This window comes from Delphinus delphis, chromosome 7, assembly GCF_949987515.2.
Source record: "Delphinus delphis chromosome 7, mDelDel1.2, whole genome shotgun sequence".
Taxonomy (NCBI): Eukaryota; Metazoa; Chordata; class Mammalia; order Artiodactyla; family Delphinidae; genus Delphinus; species Delphinus delphis.
The window spans coordinates 56,994,936-57,013,046 of record NC_082689.1 but is presented as its reverse complement, the minus strand read 5'-3'; the positions used below and the strand labels follow the sequence as shown (position 1 = coordinate 57,013,046).

Sequence of the window (18,111 nt, the reverse complement as noted above, 5' to 3'; positions counted from 1 at the left end):
CAGGACTTGGAAAAATATAAATTGCCTGAGAAATGCCAGAAAGGAATTACCACATAGAAACACTTGTACTATTCTGAAAAAAGCACAGCATTTTCATGAAGCCACTTAAAGAGGTCATTTTGACTCGAGTTTTGATGGATTTTGATTTTGAACTGTTTTGATGGGATGCTCATGGATACAAAGCGATTATCTATTGAATAGTGACATGTTTTAAACTAAAAGTTAAAAAAAAAAAATGTGAGTGGCAAAATGTACACAACCAGACTTGGGAGGTTTTTTAGGTAACTAAAGATTAATTCCTAGCTTTATTTTAGTAAGTAAATACTTACATTAAGTTCTTAGATTTAAAACATTGTTTTAAAACATTTAAAACGGTGTCACTCATTTTCCTTTCTAAGTAATTTAACCTTTTAATTAATTGATAATTCATGTTTATTGTTACAAATTACACTTTGACAAATTACAAATTACATTACAAATCTATCCAGATTAAAGAGAGACATACCTGAGGAAACCACCTTTAATAATACCTCAAGTAGTAAATACAATTTACATTCATTTTTTTAGTGAAAGAGAAGCGTTAGGAGTTGGGTACTTTTAAACTAATGGCTATTCTTCCTGCCGGCATTTCTAAAGCTATAAATGTAGAGTTAAACATCAAGGAACAAAATCAGTTTTGATTACATTTTGCTTTTGCTCAAAAGTAATGTCCCTTCTTTTTCCTCTCATTACCAGTACAATCATTAGCTAGCATTGTACTCCTTACAAATTCACCCTTAACACCTATTGTTCTAAACAAAGTATAACTGAAACAAAGCAGCTCTGTTAAGGGCTTGAGCAATAAAGGCAAGGGTCTAGTTAGCAACAGCAACAGTACTGAAACCAGAAGCAATCAAGTCAATGCAAATTGTGTTCCCTAATTAACAAAATGAGTTAAAGCAGCCAACTTATTTTTCTTTAATTATACATTGCAAGAGAAATGCCATACTGAAATATTCTGTAATATTGATGTCTCGTGAACCATTTAGATATACAAAACTATTGAACCTTGAACTGAGTTTCCCAACTGTCAGACCTAGATGGAGCAGCATTTATGTTGTGATTCCATCAAGGGCTATTAAAGAAGTAAATAGCTTGGTTTGTCCTGTCAAAGAATTTTCTAAGTCTGTTCTGTTACTCTACTGAGAGTTCTTCACCAATCATATGTTCTCTAAGATTCTGTTTTCTGTTCATGTGATGCCACTGACATTGAATCAGCTTCTCATCACTTAGAATTTTTTTATTTTCTTCTTTTTTTCTCTCTCTTTTTTCTTTTGTCTTCCTCCTTGTCTTTTCTACTTTAATCAATATTTCTCCATTTTGGTACAACAAGTAAGGCTTGGCTACCAGCTCTTCTTTTTTTTATCACATCAGCAAACCAAACCAATCATATCACAACTTCTATATTATTGAGAACCATCAGTATTTCCTCACTTTGAATTTCTGGCTGTTCCATAATGTGTAGAATGCCAGAAATATAATAAGATACAATGGAAACATTTCTACGTTTCAATTTAGGACCATCAAAAGTATCGATGCAATTTTTTTTTTTTTTTTCAGTACGCAGGCCTCTCACTGTTGTGGCCTCTCCCATTGCAGAGCACAGGCTCCGGATGCGCAGGCCCAGCGGCCATGGCTCACAGGCCTAGCTGCTCCACAGCATGTGGGATCTTCCTGGACCGGGGCACGAACCCGTGTCCCCTGCATGGGCAGGCAGACTCTCAACCACTGCGCCACCAGGGAAGCCCTCAATGCAATTTTGATAAATACCTCACAGAATACTGAAGAGGCATCAAATAAAAAAGATAAGGAATCCTTTCAGAATTAAGGTTTCTTTATTTTTCAGGTACTTAAATCCCTCAGGACCAGTGTCTTTTCTTACCAATTCACAGAACAATTTTTAACATTAATTTTAACCTTCATAATTTTTATTAGTTTCATCCATAATTGTTACTCATTATGTTAGACTAAAATACATTAAATTGATTTTGCATCTGATCAAATTTCATTAAGTTTCCATATAACATGATACTCCTATCAATTATCATTCTTATACTTCAAACATAATTACATGAAAAAAGTATATGTAAATTCAAGCCAAACACCAAGTTCAACCCACTTATTAAAAACTATTACAGGGCTTCCCTGGTGGCGCAGTGGTTGAGAGTCCGTCTGCCGATGCTGGGGACACGGGTTCGTGCCCCGGTCCGGGAAGATCCCACATGCCATGGAGCGGCTGGGCCTGTGAGCCATGGCCGCTGAGCCTGCCCGTCCGGAGCCTGTGCTCCGCAATGGGAGAGACCACAACAGTGAGAGGACCACGTACCGCAAAAAAAAAAACAAAAAAACTATTACATATCAACCTCTAAACATCTAGAGTCCTTCCTCTCTCTCTTGATCCTCCTCTTTCCAACCCATCTGAAGGATGCATTTAACTGGCCCCACAACAGACACCCATGTGATCAGAACGGCTGATAGAAAATAAAAGAAACCAAAGAAAAAATACTCTCTTTCTCTCTCCCCAGTTTTCTTTGGCCTTCTTTTTTTTTGCATGTTAAATTTGTTTTTTACAACCAATCTTCTTGATTCCCTCTCTCCTCGCTTTATTATGTCAAGAAAATCTGAGAACTGACATATGATGTTTGGTCTTTTTTTGGCCCTAATAATAAATCTGGATACCCACTTTTTACCACTCTGCCTCATTTAGTCCTCCAAAATGATTCATTTACTTACTTCTCAGCTTCCAACTGACATAGACACTCAGACTCTCAAAAGTTCATCTAACTACTTTTTCCTGTCGATCATTATTAACTAGCAAAAATATTCATAACTTAGCTTCACCATTAAACTGTTATCTAAAAACATACTTGTTCCTTGGAGAGTCATTACTTACAACATATAAACATTAATTATTCAGTTCTGAATTTATTAGTTTTATATAAATTAACTTAAATAAAAGTTAACTTACTATTTTTTTCTTCTGGGATTTTAAATCATCCAATGCTTCATCTAGAAAACAAGATTTAAACCAAAACTAAATCAGATATTAAGATACTTAAGATACAAGAAAAAAAATCATGTCAAATGATATACATTAAGCAACTGCAAGAAAACAGTCTCATTTTAGAATTTCTCACAGATGTGTACAGACAGAAGTCATCTCAATTTTTACCCATATATATTTTATATGTTTGCTTATATTAGATATTACAAGCTCAGGAGTGGAAAAATGGACTTTACATAGAATAAAACACATTTCCAAATTTTAAAAGATACATATTTTTTAAATGTTTTCAGAAATATTACTTTTTATTATTTCTCCTTCAACATCCCACCCACATTAATTTACAAAATTAAAACCAATTATTTTTTATACATTGGTAATAAAAATGTTCTCTTTATTTATGAATAAAGAAGTACATATTTTATTAAGTTATTTGATCTTCAAGATATTGAGCACTAATAAAGAAACCTTTGAAAATCTATAGCATTATATACCTGAAGAGGGACTTGGAAAGGAAGAGGATACTAATTACTTTTCAAAATTAAACTTTTCCAAGATTTGCCTGTTTAGTTAGGTTGCATTGGTGGAACATAAAGAATCATTTCAAAGGATATAATTTATGAATGTGAATATCTGCTTTACAAATTTATTTTAGATTTCTAGTTTTTCTCTAGAAATACTGAACTAGTATAAATAAGAATACTATTCCAGATGGAAAGAAGACTTATAACTTGATTTAAACATTTTACCAAATAGAATTCAAATAATTGTTCTTAATGTTTAATTAAATTTACAAATAAAATTATCTTTTCATGAAGTTCTGGAGTAGCAAACATCTGAATACCCAATTCAAATAATACTATTTACGTAAAAATCCAAAGAAATACAAACTTATGAAAAGATGATTTTACTATATATTTTTTTCAAAGTGTTCTAGCAGACTAATTACTGAAAGGGGAAAAAAACTGCTGACCTCTTTAAAGAGAATAGTCATCTTTAGTTAGATAAGACCAAGCCAAATATCTAACCTTTAATGCAGAGATCAGCAAACTTTTTCTATAAAGGGCCAGACAGTAAATATTTTAGGCTTTATGGGCCAAAAGGCAAAATTAGGTGAGCACTTTTAAAGGAGTAAACAAATTTCCACAAAACTTTCATTGACATAATTCAAATATAATAATAATTGAGTTCAATTTTTTGTAACATAGGTCTACGAATGAAAAGAATGGAATCTGGAGGGGTAGGTGGGGGATAACATTTCACTTAATTGAGATTCAAAATTAGTGTCCCCCATCCTCAAAATTGATCACAAATGTCAATCTGTTAGTTTATCTGTAATGAGATTTCACACATTTTATTTTTGAAAAATTTTTTTCACAGATAGCTGCTGCTAAATATTGAAATCAATCCACAATCACATGATTTTAATTGAGCATATTCATTGTGTGAAAGGCATTTATAAAATTCTTTAGATTCTTCTCTTGATATTTGCCTTTTATCATGTCATTGCAAATTAATCACTTCCAGTTAAATGGATTTTGAAATACGGAAATTTCCTTTGTACTTGCATGAGGTCTGAAAAACACTGCTGGAATCGCAGTTTGAGCTCAGATAATGTATCTGCTGCAAATCGGGGTGGGAATGGAGATCTTGTTTCTTAACTTCTCATAGCACTTTTTAAAAAATTACCTTTCGTCATCAAAAGCAAATTGTTATTTGCTTTTCTAAATCACTTTATAGCAGTATAGGTTTCACATATAAGGACTGTTTTGTCTCGTACTCTTAGGTTGAATTCATTAAGAACCATTATCAAGTCTGCAGCAAAATCTAATTTCCAAAGCCAGTTCATTCATAATGGTTGAAGGTGGTTCTTCTCATTCAGAAACATTTTAGTCTTGGCTCTGAGCTCAAAACATCACAATAAAAGTTTACTACTACTACTAATCCATCCAACTGCTGTATTTCTGATAAAAGTTCACATAATTGATGATGATTAAGTCCATTGCTGTTGAACAACACAGTGGATAACCACAGAATTTAAACACCTTACAGTTTCATGAGCTTTGTAAATTAATCCACTAAGCCTCTTTCTGCTTCACACATATTTTTACCACCAATAGTTGTAAATACATCTCAGTAGATTCCACTTCAGGTTGTACTAAATTAGTGTTTTTTCAACTTCTTTAAAAATATTCTCTCCCAGAGTGTTCTACACAGACTGTTCACAGAGGCTAATTCTTCAGTCATTTCAAGTTCAGTACTGACTTCTGAAATAAATTACAATTGAGCTGTTATCAGTAACATCTGTCAACTCATCAAGAGTCAATGACAGGGAATTCCCTGGCACTCCAGTGGTTAGGACTCGAGCACTTTCACTGTGGTGGCCCGTGTTCAAGCCCTGGTCAGGGAACTAAGATCCTGCAAGCCTCGCAGCATGGCCAAAAAACAAAAAAAAAGAGCCAATGACAATCACTTGAAATAATTTTTTTTAAATGATCTTGTTTTTAAGTTAATTATGTTGCTTCCAGTGTTCTTAATTCTTCAAGCAATTGTTCTTGCTAAAAAGGCTACTAGCCAAGCAAGTATTTTCTCTAAACACATTTTTTCAGCTGCTGCAATTACACAATTTAATTAACTCACCATTGGTAAATAGCTTTCTTTGCTTCACAGATAAGCCACTCAGAAATTTACTTTGAAGTTCCATTTTCACTTTTTATTTTTATGAAGAAATTCTGCTATGATGAGATATTCCATTTAAAATTTTCTAGGGCCTTCCCTGGTGGCGCAGTGGTTGGGAGTCCGCCTGACGATGCAGGGGACACGGGTTCGTGCCCCGGCCCGGGAGGATCCCACATGCCGCGGAGCGGCTGGGCCCGTGAGCCATGGCCACTGAGCCTGCGCGTCCGGAGCCTGTGCGCCACAGCAGGAGAGGCCACAACAGTGAGAGGTCCGCATACCACAAAAAAAAAAAAAGTTCTAATTTTTCTAACATTGCTTTTCTGTGCATTGGGAGTATCATGATGAGTACTTAGCATGATAGTCAATGTATATTTGTATTCTTTTAGTACATTTATAATGGCATTGCATAATAAGCACAATGCTTTGTGTTTTGATAATAAAATAGTCCACAATCCATTGTGCCTTAAAAGTGCAACATTCAGGGCTTCCCTGGTGGCACAGTAGTTGAGAGTCCGCCTGCCGATGCAGGGGACACAGGTTCGTGCCCCGGTCCGGGAAGATCCCACATGCTGCGGAGCGGCTGGGCCCATGAGCCATGGCGCTGAGCCTGCGCATCCGGAGCCTGTGCTCCGCAACGGGAGAGGCCCGTGTACCGTTAAAAAAAAAAAAAAAGTGCAACATTCAAAGTCCAATTTTCTCTTCTTGTTTTTACATAATGAGTGTACACTGGTAATAATAAATAAAAGTCACAATACAGCAATTATTACAAGTTATAACAGTGTCGCTGTGATTTGTTGTGCATCCTACAATAGGCTGAAATGTTGAGAGCACCATACAGTCTGTCACAACTACTCAATTCCGCCATTATTGAATGAAAGCAGCTACAGATAACATATAAATGAATGGACGTGGCTGTGTTCCAATAAAACAGAAATGTGAACTTCATTCAAATTTAACATGTCACAAAATATTACTCTTTGAATTTTTTCAATAATTTAAAAATGTAAAAACCATTGTTAGTTAGCTCATGAGATGTACAAGGTGGTGCGCAGGACTTAGCTCACAGGCTGTAGTTTGCCAATCCTTACTTGAATCTATACTAGGTCCAACTTGTAAAACAAAGGAAATACAACTAACAGAGAACAAAAAGCAAGACATGATCAGTAGCTTCAGACTTAAAAAATATATATATATACACACACACACACATAAATATATATACATATGGTACCTAACTTTATGCTAAAAAGAAGTGTAAAACTGCAAGACAATCTCTTATGAAGTCTATTTTATCTACATGCAATACCTATGCAAATGAATTCGTACAATTTTTTTAAATGAAAGGATCTGTAAAATAAAAATTTAAAGCAAAAAAACTCCTTTATATAATAAGCATGTCCTAATGTGCCTACTTGCAAGTCAAAATATTCACACATTTTCCTTAGAGAAGTGTTTCCAAGGGCTCTTTTAAAATAAATTTTCTTATATTTTTCACTATTTTGTTCGTTCCATGAGGTCCAAGATCATATTTGTTTTAAACTTCTTCCTGTCTTCCCGGCATCTACTATATTACTAAATATCACCGGAAACAATGCCATAAGCTTAATTTCTCTAATCTGATTAAAAGTATCAATATTTTTTAAAACCACAGCAAACATCATACTTAATGGTAAAAATTAAAAGCTTTTGCACCAAAATCAGGTGCTAGACAAAGATACCTGCTATTCCCACTTCAACTCAATATTATACTGGGTCCTAACCCATTAAACAAGGCAAGTAAAATTTTAAAGGCAAGAAAAATAAAAAATAATAGGAATTGGAAAAGAAAAATCAGTACCATCAGCCCACATGTATGTAACACTTTACAATTTTTATATGCTTTCACACATAATATTATCAGTTAAAACTCATAACAGTCTTGCCAAAACAAATATTTGTTTCTAGTTTATAAACTAGCAAACTGAGGTTCAGAGGACTTAACCTTATTTGTAGGACAAAAAGATGGCTAGTGTGGCTGGAGCAAAGGTGAAAAAAGGAGAGTGGAAAGAGATGAAGTTAGAGAAATAGACATAAGCCAGAAAGTTGGGGTTAAGGTCAGATTTTACTCTGGTTGCAATGGGAAGCCACTAGAAGAATTTAAGTAGGAGAGATACAAGATCTGATTTATACCTTAAAAATAGACTAGTTAGGAAACCACTGCAATAGTGCCAGCAACAGATGATGATGAATTAGATGACCTGAATTAGAATTGTAGTAGTAGTAAAGAAAGTTATAAGTGGTCATATTCAAGATAATTTTGGAGGTAAAAATGAGAGAACTTTGAAGGGGAGGGAGAAATGCATTGTAAATTAAAGGGAATACGGAGTCAGGATGGGATTTTTCCCCCAGATGATTGTATTGAGACAGGATTATATGCCAAATAGGGACAAGCCAATACAAATAATACAATACAATACAATATAGATAATGCAAAAGAGATGCAGGTAGGGATAACTATAAGAGCAAAGTTCATGAAATGGTCAGAGTATCTAGAATCCAGAGCATAAATGAAAGGCTTAGCCAGAGATGGGATCAAGGTCGGTCCGTCTTCCAAATTACCATGATGGATGACAGCATACTGAGTAACAGATGGGGCAAACTCTATGTTTTTGGTGGTGGAGATAGCGCTCACCTGTTTACATCTATTTTCTTCATGAAGTGAGACTATCAGGTCAGAGTGGCCCGGTAGATTTTGTGAAGTTTTGTTTATTTGTGGCTTCTGAATTTTTATTTGGTTGGTTGGCTTTATTTTGGTTTGGTTTGGTTTTGGTTTTGGGGTTTTGGTATGGTGGTGGGTATTAGTGATTTGAGGAGAAATACAGTGTCAAATAATACTCTCAAAGAGAAAAAAGTAAATTTACTAGGGAACTATAATAGGGTTGTGTAGCAGTGTTGAGTACATACATTTGTATGTACATGCAAATGTACAGCATGTACAGCATGTTGTATGTTGTATGATTTTCTAGTCAGCATGTTGTATGATTTTCCTCTAACAAATTTAGTTTTCCTGATGCAGATATAGACTAAGTACATAAATGTTTTTAACCAGGATATGGTTTCTCCAGTCACAGATTAAGCATATAACTGTATTTAAACAAGGTATGGTTTGCCAGACAAGCAGAATGGGAAAGAGAGGCAGAGGAGTCAAGGGTGTCTAAAAGGGATGGTCATTGGTCTAGATCACAGAACCTTAACTGGGTCAAAGATAAGTTATACATGAGGAGGGCAGTTTGAAAGTCATGTATCTGTGTGAACCTTATTTGGATCCTGAGTCAAACAAGCAAAATATTTTTTAAAGCAAATGACATTTGTAAGATAACTGGAAATTTATTATTTTTATATTTAATATTTTATAATTTTAAGAATTCTTTTTTAAGTATAATAATGTACATTGTTTACACATTTTTTAAGTATATTATGGATAGATATATCTGGGATATACTTCAAAATAACAGAGATGGAGAAGTGGGTGGGGGTAAAAATTAAATAAGATTGACCAGGAGTTGATGATTGTTTAGGTTGTGTGATAGGTAATACGAGTGTTCATTATACTATTCAGTCTACTTTTGTATATGCTTGAAATATTCTATAATGAAAAGTTAAAACAAGAAAAAAAAATCACATGTAAAGTTCATTTAAAATGAAATTTGCATATCTTGGGTTAATTATAACTCATAGTTTTAAGACCTGAATGTCTTTAAAATCTGCACATACACAGAATACAGGAAAATTGTCATAATTTACATACATATTGTATTTACATACAATAAAAACAAAAGCCTAGGGGCTGTGAGCCTGAAGAGAATGATGCAATTAATAGAATAAATCAAAAGATGTTTAACTATATTTTATTCCATAACATGTTTTCTATAAAGATAATTTAATAAATATAATTTCTCTTCATTTAAAGAAATGAATTGTTTTATGTATTGTGTAAAAAAAAAATTCTAAATGGACAAGACAGAAATAACACAACTGAAAAACAGAACCAGTTTGATCATTCATAACCTTTCTTATACTTTACAGTAAACAGCTCTTCAATATTTACCACGTTGTCATTTCAATATACCATTTCACAACCTGTTATTCAATTACAAACTGATGCACCATAAGATGGGTTTTTTAATGTATTTATAAAAACTTCAAAATTAAACTTACTATTTCTTTCTGTTCTCTTGGAAAAGAAGAAAATAAGCACCGTTCTTATGCTCCAGATGCTATAGAACAAGCAAAATTCAAAAACAAAAACCATCGTTAGGATACATGAATTAGAAGCCACATAAAATGAAAACAAACACACATTTCCAATTAGAGTTAGGGACATTGTATCCCTTTGTATTTTGAAAAGCAAAAAGCACTCCTTTCTTTCAGAATCCACCAGAAGTTTACCTGTGCTTTCAAAGGAGGAGTTCTCAATCTAAAATCCATGGACCTCCTGAGGGTCCCTCCAAATTGTGAAATTGCCTTTGTGTGCATAAGTGCATTTCTCTGGAGACACCATTACCCTCATCATTCTCAAAGGACTCTATGAATCCTCCAAAAGATTAAGAACAAATTAAAAAATTCCTTCTTACTAGGTAAGCATCAACTCTAAAACTTTATCTATTCCCATACGTTAGGGAAAAACATGTTTTACAAATCCAAACCATTATACAAATGTAAGTTGCTACTCCTTCCCTGTTATTTATTTATTTTTTTTGCGGTACGTGGGCCTCTCACTGTTGTGGCCTCTCCCGTTGCAAAGCACAGGCTCCGGACACGCAGGCTCAGCCGCCATGGCTCACAGGCCCAGCCGCTCCGCAGCATGTGGGATCTTCCCGGACCGGGGCACGAACCCGTGTCCCCTGCATCGGCAGGCGGACTCTCAACCACTGCGCCACCAGGGAAGCCCTTTCCCTGTTATTAATATTAGAGGGATCTTCTCTACTAAATAGGATAAGCTATCTGGAGAAAAAATAAAATCTTACCATCAAGTAAATAACTGATAAGTAAATTTAGCTAAACATTGCCTTTCAAAGATTTTATGAAGGTAATTCTTTAGGTCTTGCATTAGTAAGTCATCAAATGATACTAAAAGAATTAAAAGAGAATCAAAGAATGATCCTAATCACAAACTTGTCCAGGTCATCTCTTAAATTCAATGTAAATAAAACAAAAATCCCTTCTCCATAGAGCATGGCCGAATAAGAATACAAACATTATCCATCATTTTATAAAAGAAATACATTGCATCTAAATGCAAATTCAGATAATAGGTATGAAAATTAGTTCTTCACTCTGAAATATATCATTGCCATTCTTAGGAATTAGCCTGCAGGGTCATCACCAGTGAACCCTGTCTCCTGGTATTCATAACTTTATGTAGTTCTCTCTCACCAGTGTTGGTCTGTGTGACCAATAGCATGTCACTTCAAGATTAGGTTATAAAAATATGCAGTTTCCATCTCAGGCCTCTTCTTCCGCTTGCTTTCTTTCTCTCTCTTGGATTACTCGCTCTGAGAGAAGCTGCTATGACATGAGGACATTCAGGGAACTCCATAGAAAAGCCCATTTGGTGAGGAACCGAGGTCTCTGGCAAACAGCCAGTGAGGAGCTGATGCCTGCCAACAACTGCATGTGTGAGCTTAGAAGTAAATTCTCCAGCCTTAGGTAAGCCTTGAGATGACTATAGGCGCAGCCAATAGCTTAACTGCAATTTACATATGAAAAAAGACCCTGGGCCAGAACCATCAGCTAAGCTGCTCCCATATTCTGTCCCTGAAGAACTGTGAGAGAGAATAAACATTTGTTGTTTTAAGCTACTAAGCTCTGGGGCAACTTGTTATATAGCAATAGATAACTTGTACATGTTTTGGGGGTTGTTTGTTTATTTATTTTTGGCTGCATTGGGTCTTCGTTGCTGCACGCGGGCTTTCTCTAGTTGCGGTGAGTAGGGGTTACTCTTTGTTGTGGTGCGCGGGCTTCTCATTGCAGTGGCTCCTCTTGCTGTGGAGCACAGGCTCTAGGCACAGGGGCTTCAGTAGTTGTGGTGCATGGACTCAGCAGTTGTGGCTCATGGGTTCTAGAGTGCAGGCTCAGTAGTTGTGGCGCACAGGCTTAGTTGCTCCTTGGCATGTGGGAGCTTCCTGGACCAGGGCTCCAACCCATGTCCCCTGCATTGGCAGGCGGGTTCTTAACCATTGCGCCACCAGTGAAGCCCCTACATGTTTTTACATGGTGATGATTTATTTTTATGATATGAAAATACCAAAATAACCAGTACCAGATTCCTACATGTTACTTGGACAACTATCTAAGCACTAAAAAAAAGACACTGGGTATTGTCCTTATCAAGGGAAGGGAGATGAGAAAAGAGGTTAAACATACAGCTCACAACCCTAAATGATCCTTCAACAGTAGAAAAGTCCCATAATATTTCCCCATTGCAAGCCCCCTGAAACAGTGGCAAGCTGAGAGAGATGATTTAGGAAAAAAAGTATAGGGAAAGAAAACTGAGAACACAAGAGAAGGAGTTGCAGAGATAATGACTAAAATTCTGAAGAAAATCAGTAAATTTTCTTAAATGGTATATTTTTTTAAAGCATATATAATTTTCAAAGTGTAAAAAGTACGAGAATGGAAATATACTCCCTTACTTCACAGTAAAACTCACTAACTTCCCTTTGTGGACAACAAATTCTTCTTTTGGTTTTTATCAGAACTACTGGTGGAGAAAATGAGCTATCAAATAATACACATTTCTAAGTGTCAAGCCTTCAAGACTTGAAAAGGTAGAATATAATAGTTAGTTATTCCTTAAGGCTAAATTAAATGAAATTCTTTTACATAATTCTTTAAAATAAAATTTAGGAAAAGAATTAAAGTACTTCAGGAATATGTGTTCTACTTATCCCAACAAAGATGTTGCTCTCCCAATAATTAAATATAATTTATGAAAATACAGCAACATGTTTTGTGAAGATATTAAAGATACTACTATTGACTCCTACTTTGAGAATACTGGCATAATCTCCATTTCCCCCTTCTCTTCGTAGAAATCATCCAAACAGCAAGGAGACAAAAACAAAAACACAAATCCCTTTTCTGATAAAATTAAGATAAGCTAAAACTCAACCCTCAAAATATGTGGAAGTGTTCTCCAAAACAATGGAGATCATGCAGGGGCTCAAAAGAGTAAAAGCAGAGAAGGAAAACTGCTTATCTCACTAAAAGGTAGGAAGATAAACTTCTCAAAGTGTAAAGCCTAAAACTCATGTTTATTACAGTGAGAATAAGATACACATGCTACAGGCAGAAACTCCTAAGTTTGGTTCCAACAATGAAACAGAAAAGGCAGGGCTTAAAGAGAAATCACTCAGAAATGCCCTATTTACAAAGAATATTCTGTTTCTATGGCAGCAGGGGAGAAAAGTTTTGTACTATGAAAAATTTTATACACAGTTGCCTAACTCTGTTGGTTGGAGAAGGATAAAAGCTGAACAAACTAACATACTGAATCCTGGATCGTAAGGAAAATTCTAGATAGCCTAAATGTAGGAAGACTTGCCTCTATACTCTCACATAAACCTCTTACAAATAACTGGGCCAAAGCAAAGTAAACATACCACATAGCTAGAGATTTTCTATTTAAGGTATAAAAACCAAAAGCAAAATAGAAAATTAGTTTCAAAACTTAGACCAACATCTTTCATCTCAATGAATGTAAATGAGCTAAACTCACTAGAGCAAAAGAAAAAGACTTTCAGACTGGATCATAAAATAAAAACCAACCCTATAATGTAAACTGACACCTAAAACTGTTTTTGAAGGTTGAAAATAAAACAATGGGCAAAAAATATAGTAGGCAACTACACACAAAATAAAGGTTGTGATCTTAATATGCCACAAGACTGAATTCAAGACTACACCTGCACCAAAAAAAGCTTTAAACTAGAAAAAGAAGGTCATTTTATAGTATTAAAAAGGATGCAGTTTCTTTCCAACAAATAGAGCTGGAGCAACTGCACATCCACAGGCAGAAGAAAGAAAGAAAGAGAGAGAGAGAGGGAGGGAGGAAGGGGGAGAGAGAGAGAGAGAGAGGGAGAGAGGGAGGGAGGGAGGGAGGAAGAAAGGAAGGAAGGAAGGAAGGAAGGAAGGAAGGAAGGAAGGAAGGAAGGATCTCAATGTGAACCTCACATCTTATATAAAAAATTGGCTCAAAATGGCTTATGAACTTAAATGTAAAATGTTAGAAGGAAAAGAGCATAGCAAAAAAACAAAGAAGAAAGTCTTCAGGACCTATAGATACAGAGAGGTTCTTAACAACAAAAGCACAATCCATAAAAGGAAAAATTTAAATAATAAATTTGGCTCTGTGAAAAACCCTTTATAAGGATGAAAACCCAAATTACAGACTGAAAAAAAATATCTGCAAACCATATATCCAGCAAAGAACTTGTATCTACAATATATAAAGAACTCTCAAAACTCAACAGTAAAAAGACTAAATTATCCAATTAGAAAATTAGACAGCAGACCTGAACAGACATTTCAATGAAGAAAAGATACAGATGGAAAATAAGCACATAAAAAGATGTTCAGCATCACAGCCATCAGGGAAATGTAAATTAAAACCACAATGAGCTATCAATACACACCTATCAGAATGATCAAATCACAAAATAGTGATAATACCAAATGTTGCCAAGGATGCAGAGAAACAAGATCACTCAAACATCACTAGTGGAAATATAAAATGGTACCTCTACTCTGCTAAAAAAGGTTTAGCAGTTTCTTATAAAAGTAAACATGTACTTACAAGCGCCTCAGAAATTACACTCTTGGGCATATACCCCAGAGAAATAAAAACTTACATTCAGATAAAAACCTGTACACAAATATTCATGGCAGTCTCATTTGTTAAAGCCAGAAACTGGAAACCATCCTAATGTCCTTTAACAGGTGTATGGCTAAACAAACTGTGCTACATTAATGCCATGAAATACTACTCAGCAATAAAAAGTAATTACTGTTACACTTAACATCTTGGATGTATCTCAAGAATATGCTGAGTTTAAAAAGCCAACTTCAAAAGGTTACATACTATGTGATCCCATTTTATAACATTCTTGAAATAAAATTATAGAGATGGAAAACAGATGGGGTAGAAGGGGTTAGGAATGGGGCATGTGGAAGAGGGTTGGTATGACTGCAAAGGGGTAGCAAAGAGGAACTCTGTGAACAATTCTGGATCTAAATTGTGGGTTACTTACATGAAGCTACACATATGATAAAACTGCATAGAAATATAAAACACATACACACAAATGAGTGTATGTAAAACTAGTGAAATCTGAATATGCTCTATGAATTGAACCAGTGTCTATTTCCTGTTGTGATATTTAACTGTAGTCATGCAAGATGTTACCACTGGGGAAGGCTAGGTGAAGGGTCCACAGGACCTGCTTGTACATCTGTTTTTTCCAATTTCCTGTGAATCTATAATTATTTCAAGATAAAAAGTATTTTTTAAAGGATGTGCCTACAATGAAGATATTACAAGAATATTTACTCATCAAATAGAAAAGCATAACATTCATAAAGCAAAACTAAAGGAAATATAGGGAGAAGTAGAAATACACTGTTATTAGGATACAGAAGACCTATATAACACAGTAAGGTAGTTTACAATGATAATATTAAACTCTGAAAAATATATATATATATATCTTCAAGTGTTCATGAAACACAGCAACTGATCAAATAGCATGCCACCAAAACAGGTCTCAATAAAACCAAAGAAGTAGAAATATTATTAAACAACATTTTCTGAAAGCAATATAATAAAACTAGAAATAGTAACTAAGCCAAAAAAACAAACATACAAACACACATTGCCACCTGGAAATAACTCTTAGATTATAAAAACTTAAAAAAAAAACTTTTAAAAAATGTAATGAAGTTTTAAAAATAACCAAAGTAAATACATATCACTACCTATCAAGACCTGTGGGATAAAACTAAAGCAGTCAGAAAAATACCATGGCCTCAAATACATGTGTGGTGTATTGTGTTAAGAAATAAGAATGAAAATAAATACATTAAAGCATCCATTTTGAGTTACAAGAATAAAGTAAGCCTATGGAAAAAAAAAAGAAGTAATTTTTTAAGCTGGTTCTTTGGAAGAAACAGCTAATAAAAACAATCAGAAAAGAATTACAAATATACAAAATAAGATATAATAAGGAAGGAATAATCATAGCTACAAAGAAAATTTTAAAAATCAATGAGACAATGATTACTGCTATTACAACACTATGCAAATACACTTTAAAACTGTAGAATGGTTAACAAAACTAACCTTGGAAGAGAGAGAAAGCCTAAAAAATGAACTGCTATTGAATTTTAGAAGTTAAGAGCTACCCTCTATAAAAAACACCAAGCCCAAAAGATTTCAAATGGAATACTACTAAACCTGTAAAGGACAGATAATGCTAGTACTATTTAAACTGTTCCAGAGCATTAAAAAAGAAAGGAAAGCTTCCTGATGTTCTTATAAAATGACTACAACTAAGAAAGTAGAAATTTTCCTAGAATTCAAGATTTCAACATTTGATTTCAATATTTAATATAATCTATCATTATCAAGAGATGTAAGATGAAAAATCACATGGCTATCTCCATAGATGATGAAACAGCATTTAACAAAATTCAACAATCTTTCTTGATTTAAAAAAAAACACTAAATAAAATATAAATAGCTAGAAGATTCCTCAACATAAAATATATCTGTCTCAATCCAAAGTCAGGATAATGCCCAATGGGGAAACATTAGAAGCATTCCCAAGGAACAAGTTAAGGATGTTGACTATTTTCTCTGTAACTTAACATTGTCCTGAAAGTATTAGCCAATACAATTACCAAAGAGGAAAAAAAAATCTGAAAGGAGTCAAAATATCTGAAAGGAGGTGGTAAAATTATTGCTATTTACAAATAATATGATTGCATACTTAGAAACTCTCAAAGAATCAACTAAAAAACTTATTAGAAACAATAAGACAATTATCATAGTTGAATACAAAATTAGTATAGAAAATCGATAAGTTCATATATACTATCAGTTCTAAGACATACTAAATACCCTAACTCACATTCATGTAATCATTCCTGTTGTTCTTTTCTGAATGAAACTGATGCCATGTGAAATGTAAGTACAGCATGAATTTCTGTTAAATATTATCCACTGACTTGCACTATAAAATTATAAAGGTGTTCTAACAGGAATAACTGGAGCCTCAATAAAACAGAATCATACTTTAGATTCAGTAAACATTTTAAATCCTTAATACTAAGTGTTTTTACTGTACTAAAGTTAAAAATGCTAAAAGTTAAAATGTAGCAGAATACCTAAAACTCAATCAATATAATAAAACCTTCCTCACTTTTACTAAAGGATTAACATTCCATAAACCTCTGATGATTTTTCACCAACCTTCATATAAAAAGGAATTTTTACTTATTTCGTCCTTTCTGCCAAATTTAAGTGCTTTCTTTCCAACAACTATACAAGCCCAATCCAATTTATTGAAATGTTTTTAAGATGAGACTTAACAATATATAAAGCTAAAAATGAAAAGATTACAGGTCTCAATATTTATAACTATGTTGACAATTTTGTCAGTTTATTTAACCATCAAAGGCTTTAGGGAGAATTACCTTCACATTTAGACAAGTAACAATGATTTATTTTGGTATAAGGAACAAGCTTTATGTATTTATTTTTATTATTTGGGTGGAGGAGAGATATTCAATACTGTTTTCCCCCAATGATTTGAAATGCTATCTTTATCATACATAAAAACCATATATAATAAAAATTCCTTTTGGGATTTATTTCTGGATTCTTGTCTCTTCCTTTGGTCTGTGTCTCTATTTAGACACTATCAAACTTTTAATTAATGAAGTTTTACAATGCATTTGATGCCTGGTAGACCTCTGCTTCTCATTCCGCTCCTTTTTTAGACTTTTCAAGACTATTCTTATGTGCTTATTTTTCCATTAAAAATTATGGAATAAGTGTGCCAAGATTTTTAAAGTATTGTTAGTATTTTTATTGTGATCACACATTTTTAGATTAATTTAGGGAGAACTCATCTCAGAATAGGATTTGTCTTCCCATCCAAGAATAGGATTTGTCTCTTAATTATGTCTCAGTACATAATTTTTTAAGTACAGAATTATATCAAGTGAATATCTATATTTTAATATGAATATTATAAAAGGGATGCTTGCAAAATGATTTTCTTACCTACAAAAACTAAGAGTAAATATTCCCCTTGAGTAAATATCAAGAGATGTTCAGATATCTTCTC

General features: G+C 34.0%; 1 protein-coding gene across 3 annotated transcripts in view; it reads right to left on the bottom strand.

Annotated features, from left to right (window-relative positions):
- Positions 1 to 18,111, bottom strand: part of LNPK (lunapark, ER junction formation factor) — an 84,133-nt gene that overhangs the window by 52,212 nt on the left and 13,810 nt on the right. For 2 of the 3 annotated variants that reach the window (XM_060016546.1, XM_060016547.1), the window contains exons 5-6: positions 9,920 to 9,978; positions 3,008 to 3,048 (exon numbers count right to left, since the gene is read on the bottom strand). In XM_060016546.1, the coding sequence (XP_059872529.1) occupies positions 3,008 to 3,048; positions 9,920 to 9,978 (100 nt within the window). Of the gene's footprint in view, positions 1 to 3,007; positions 3,049 to 5,683; positions 5,898 to 9,919; positions 9,979 to 18,111 lie in introns of those variants that run through there. The other variant, XM_060016548.1, reaches the window with a different exon arrangement.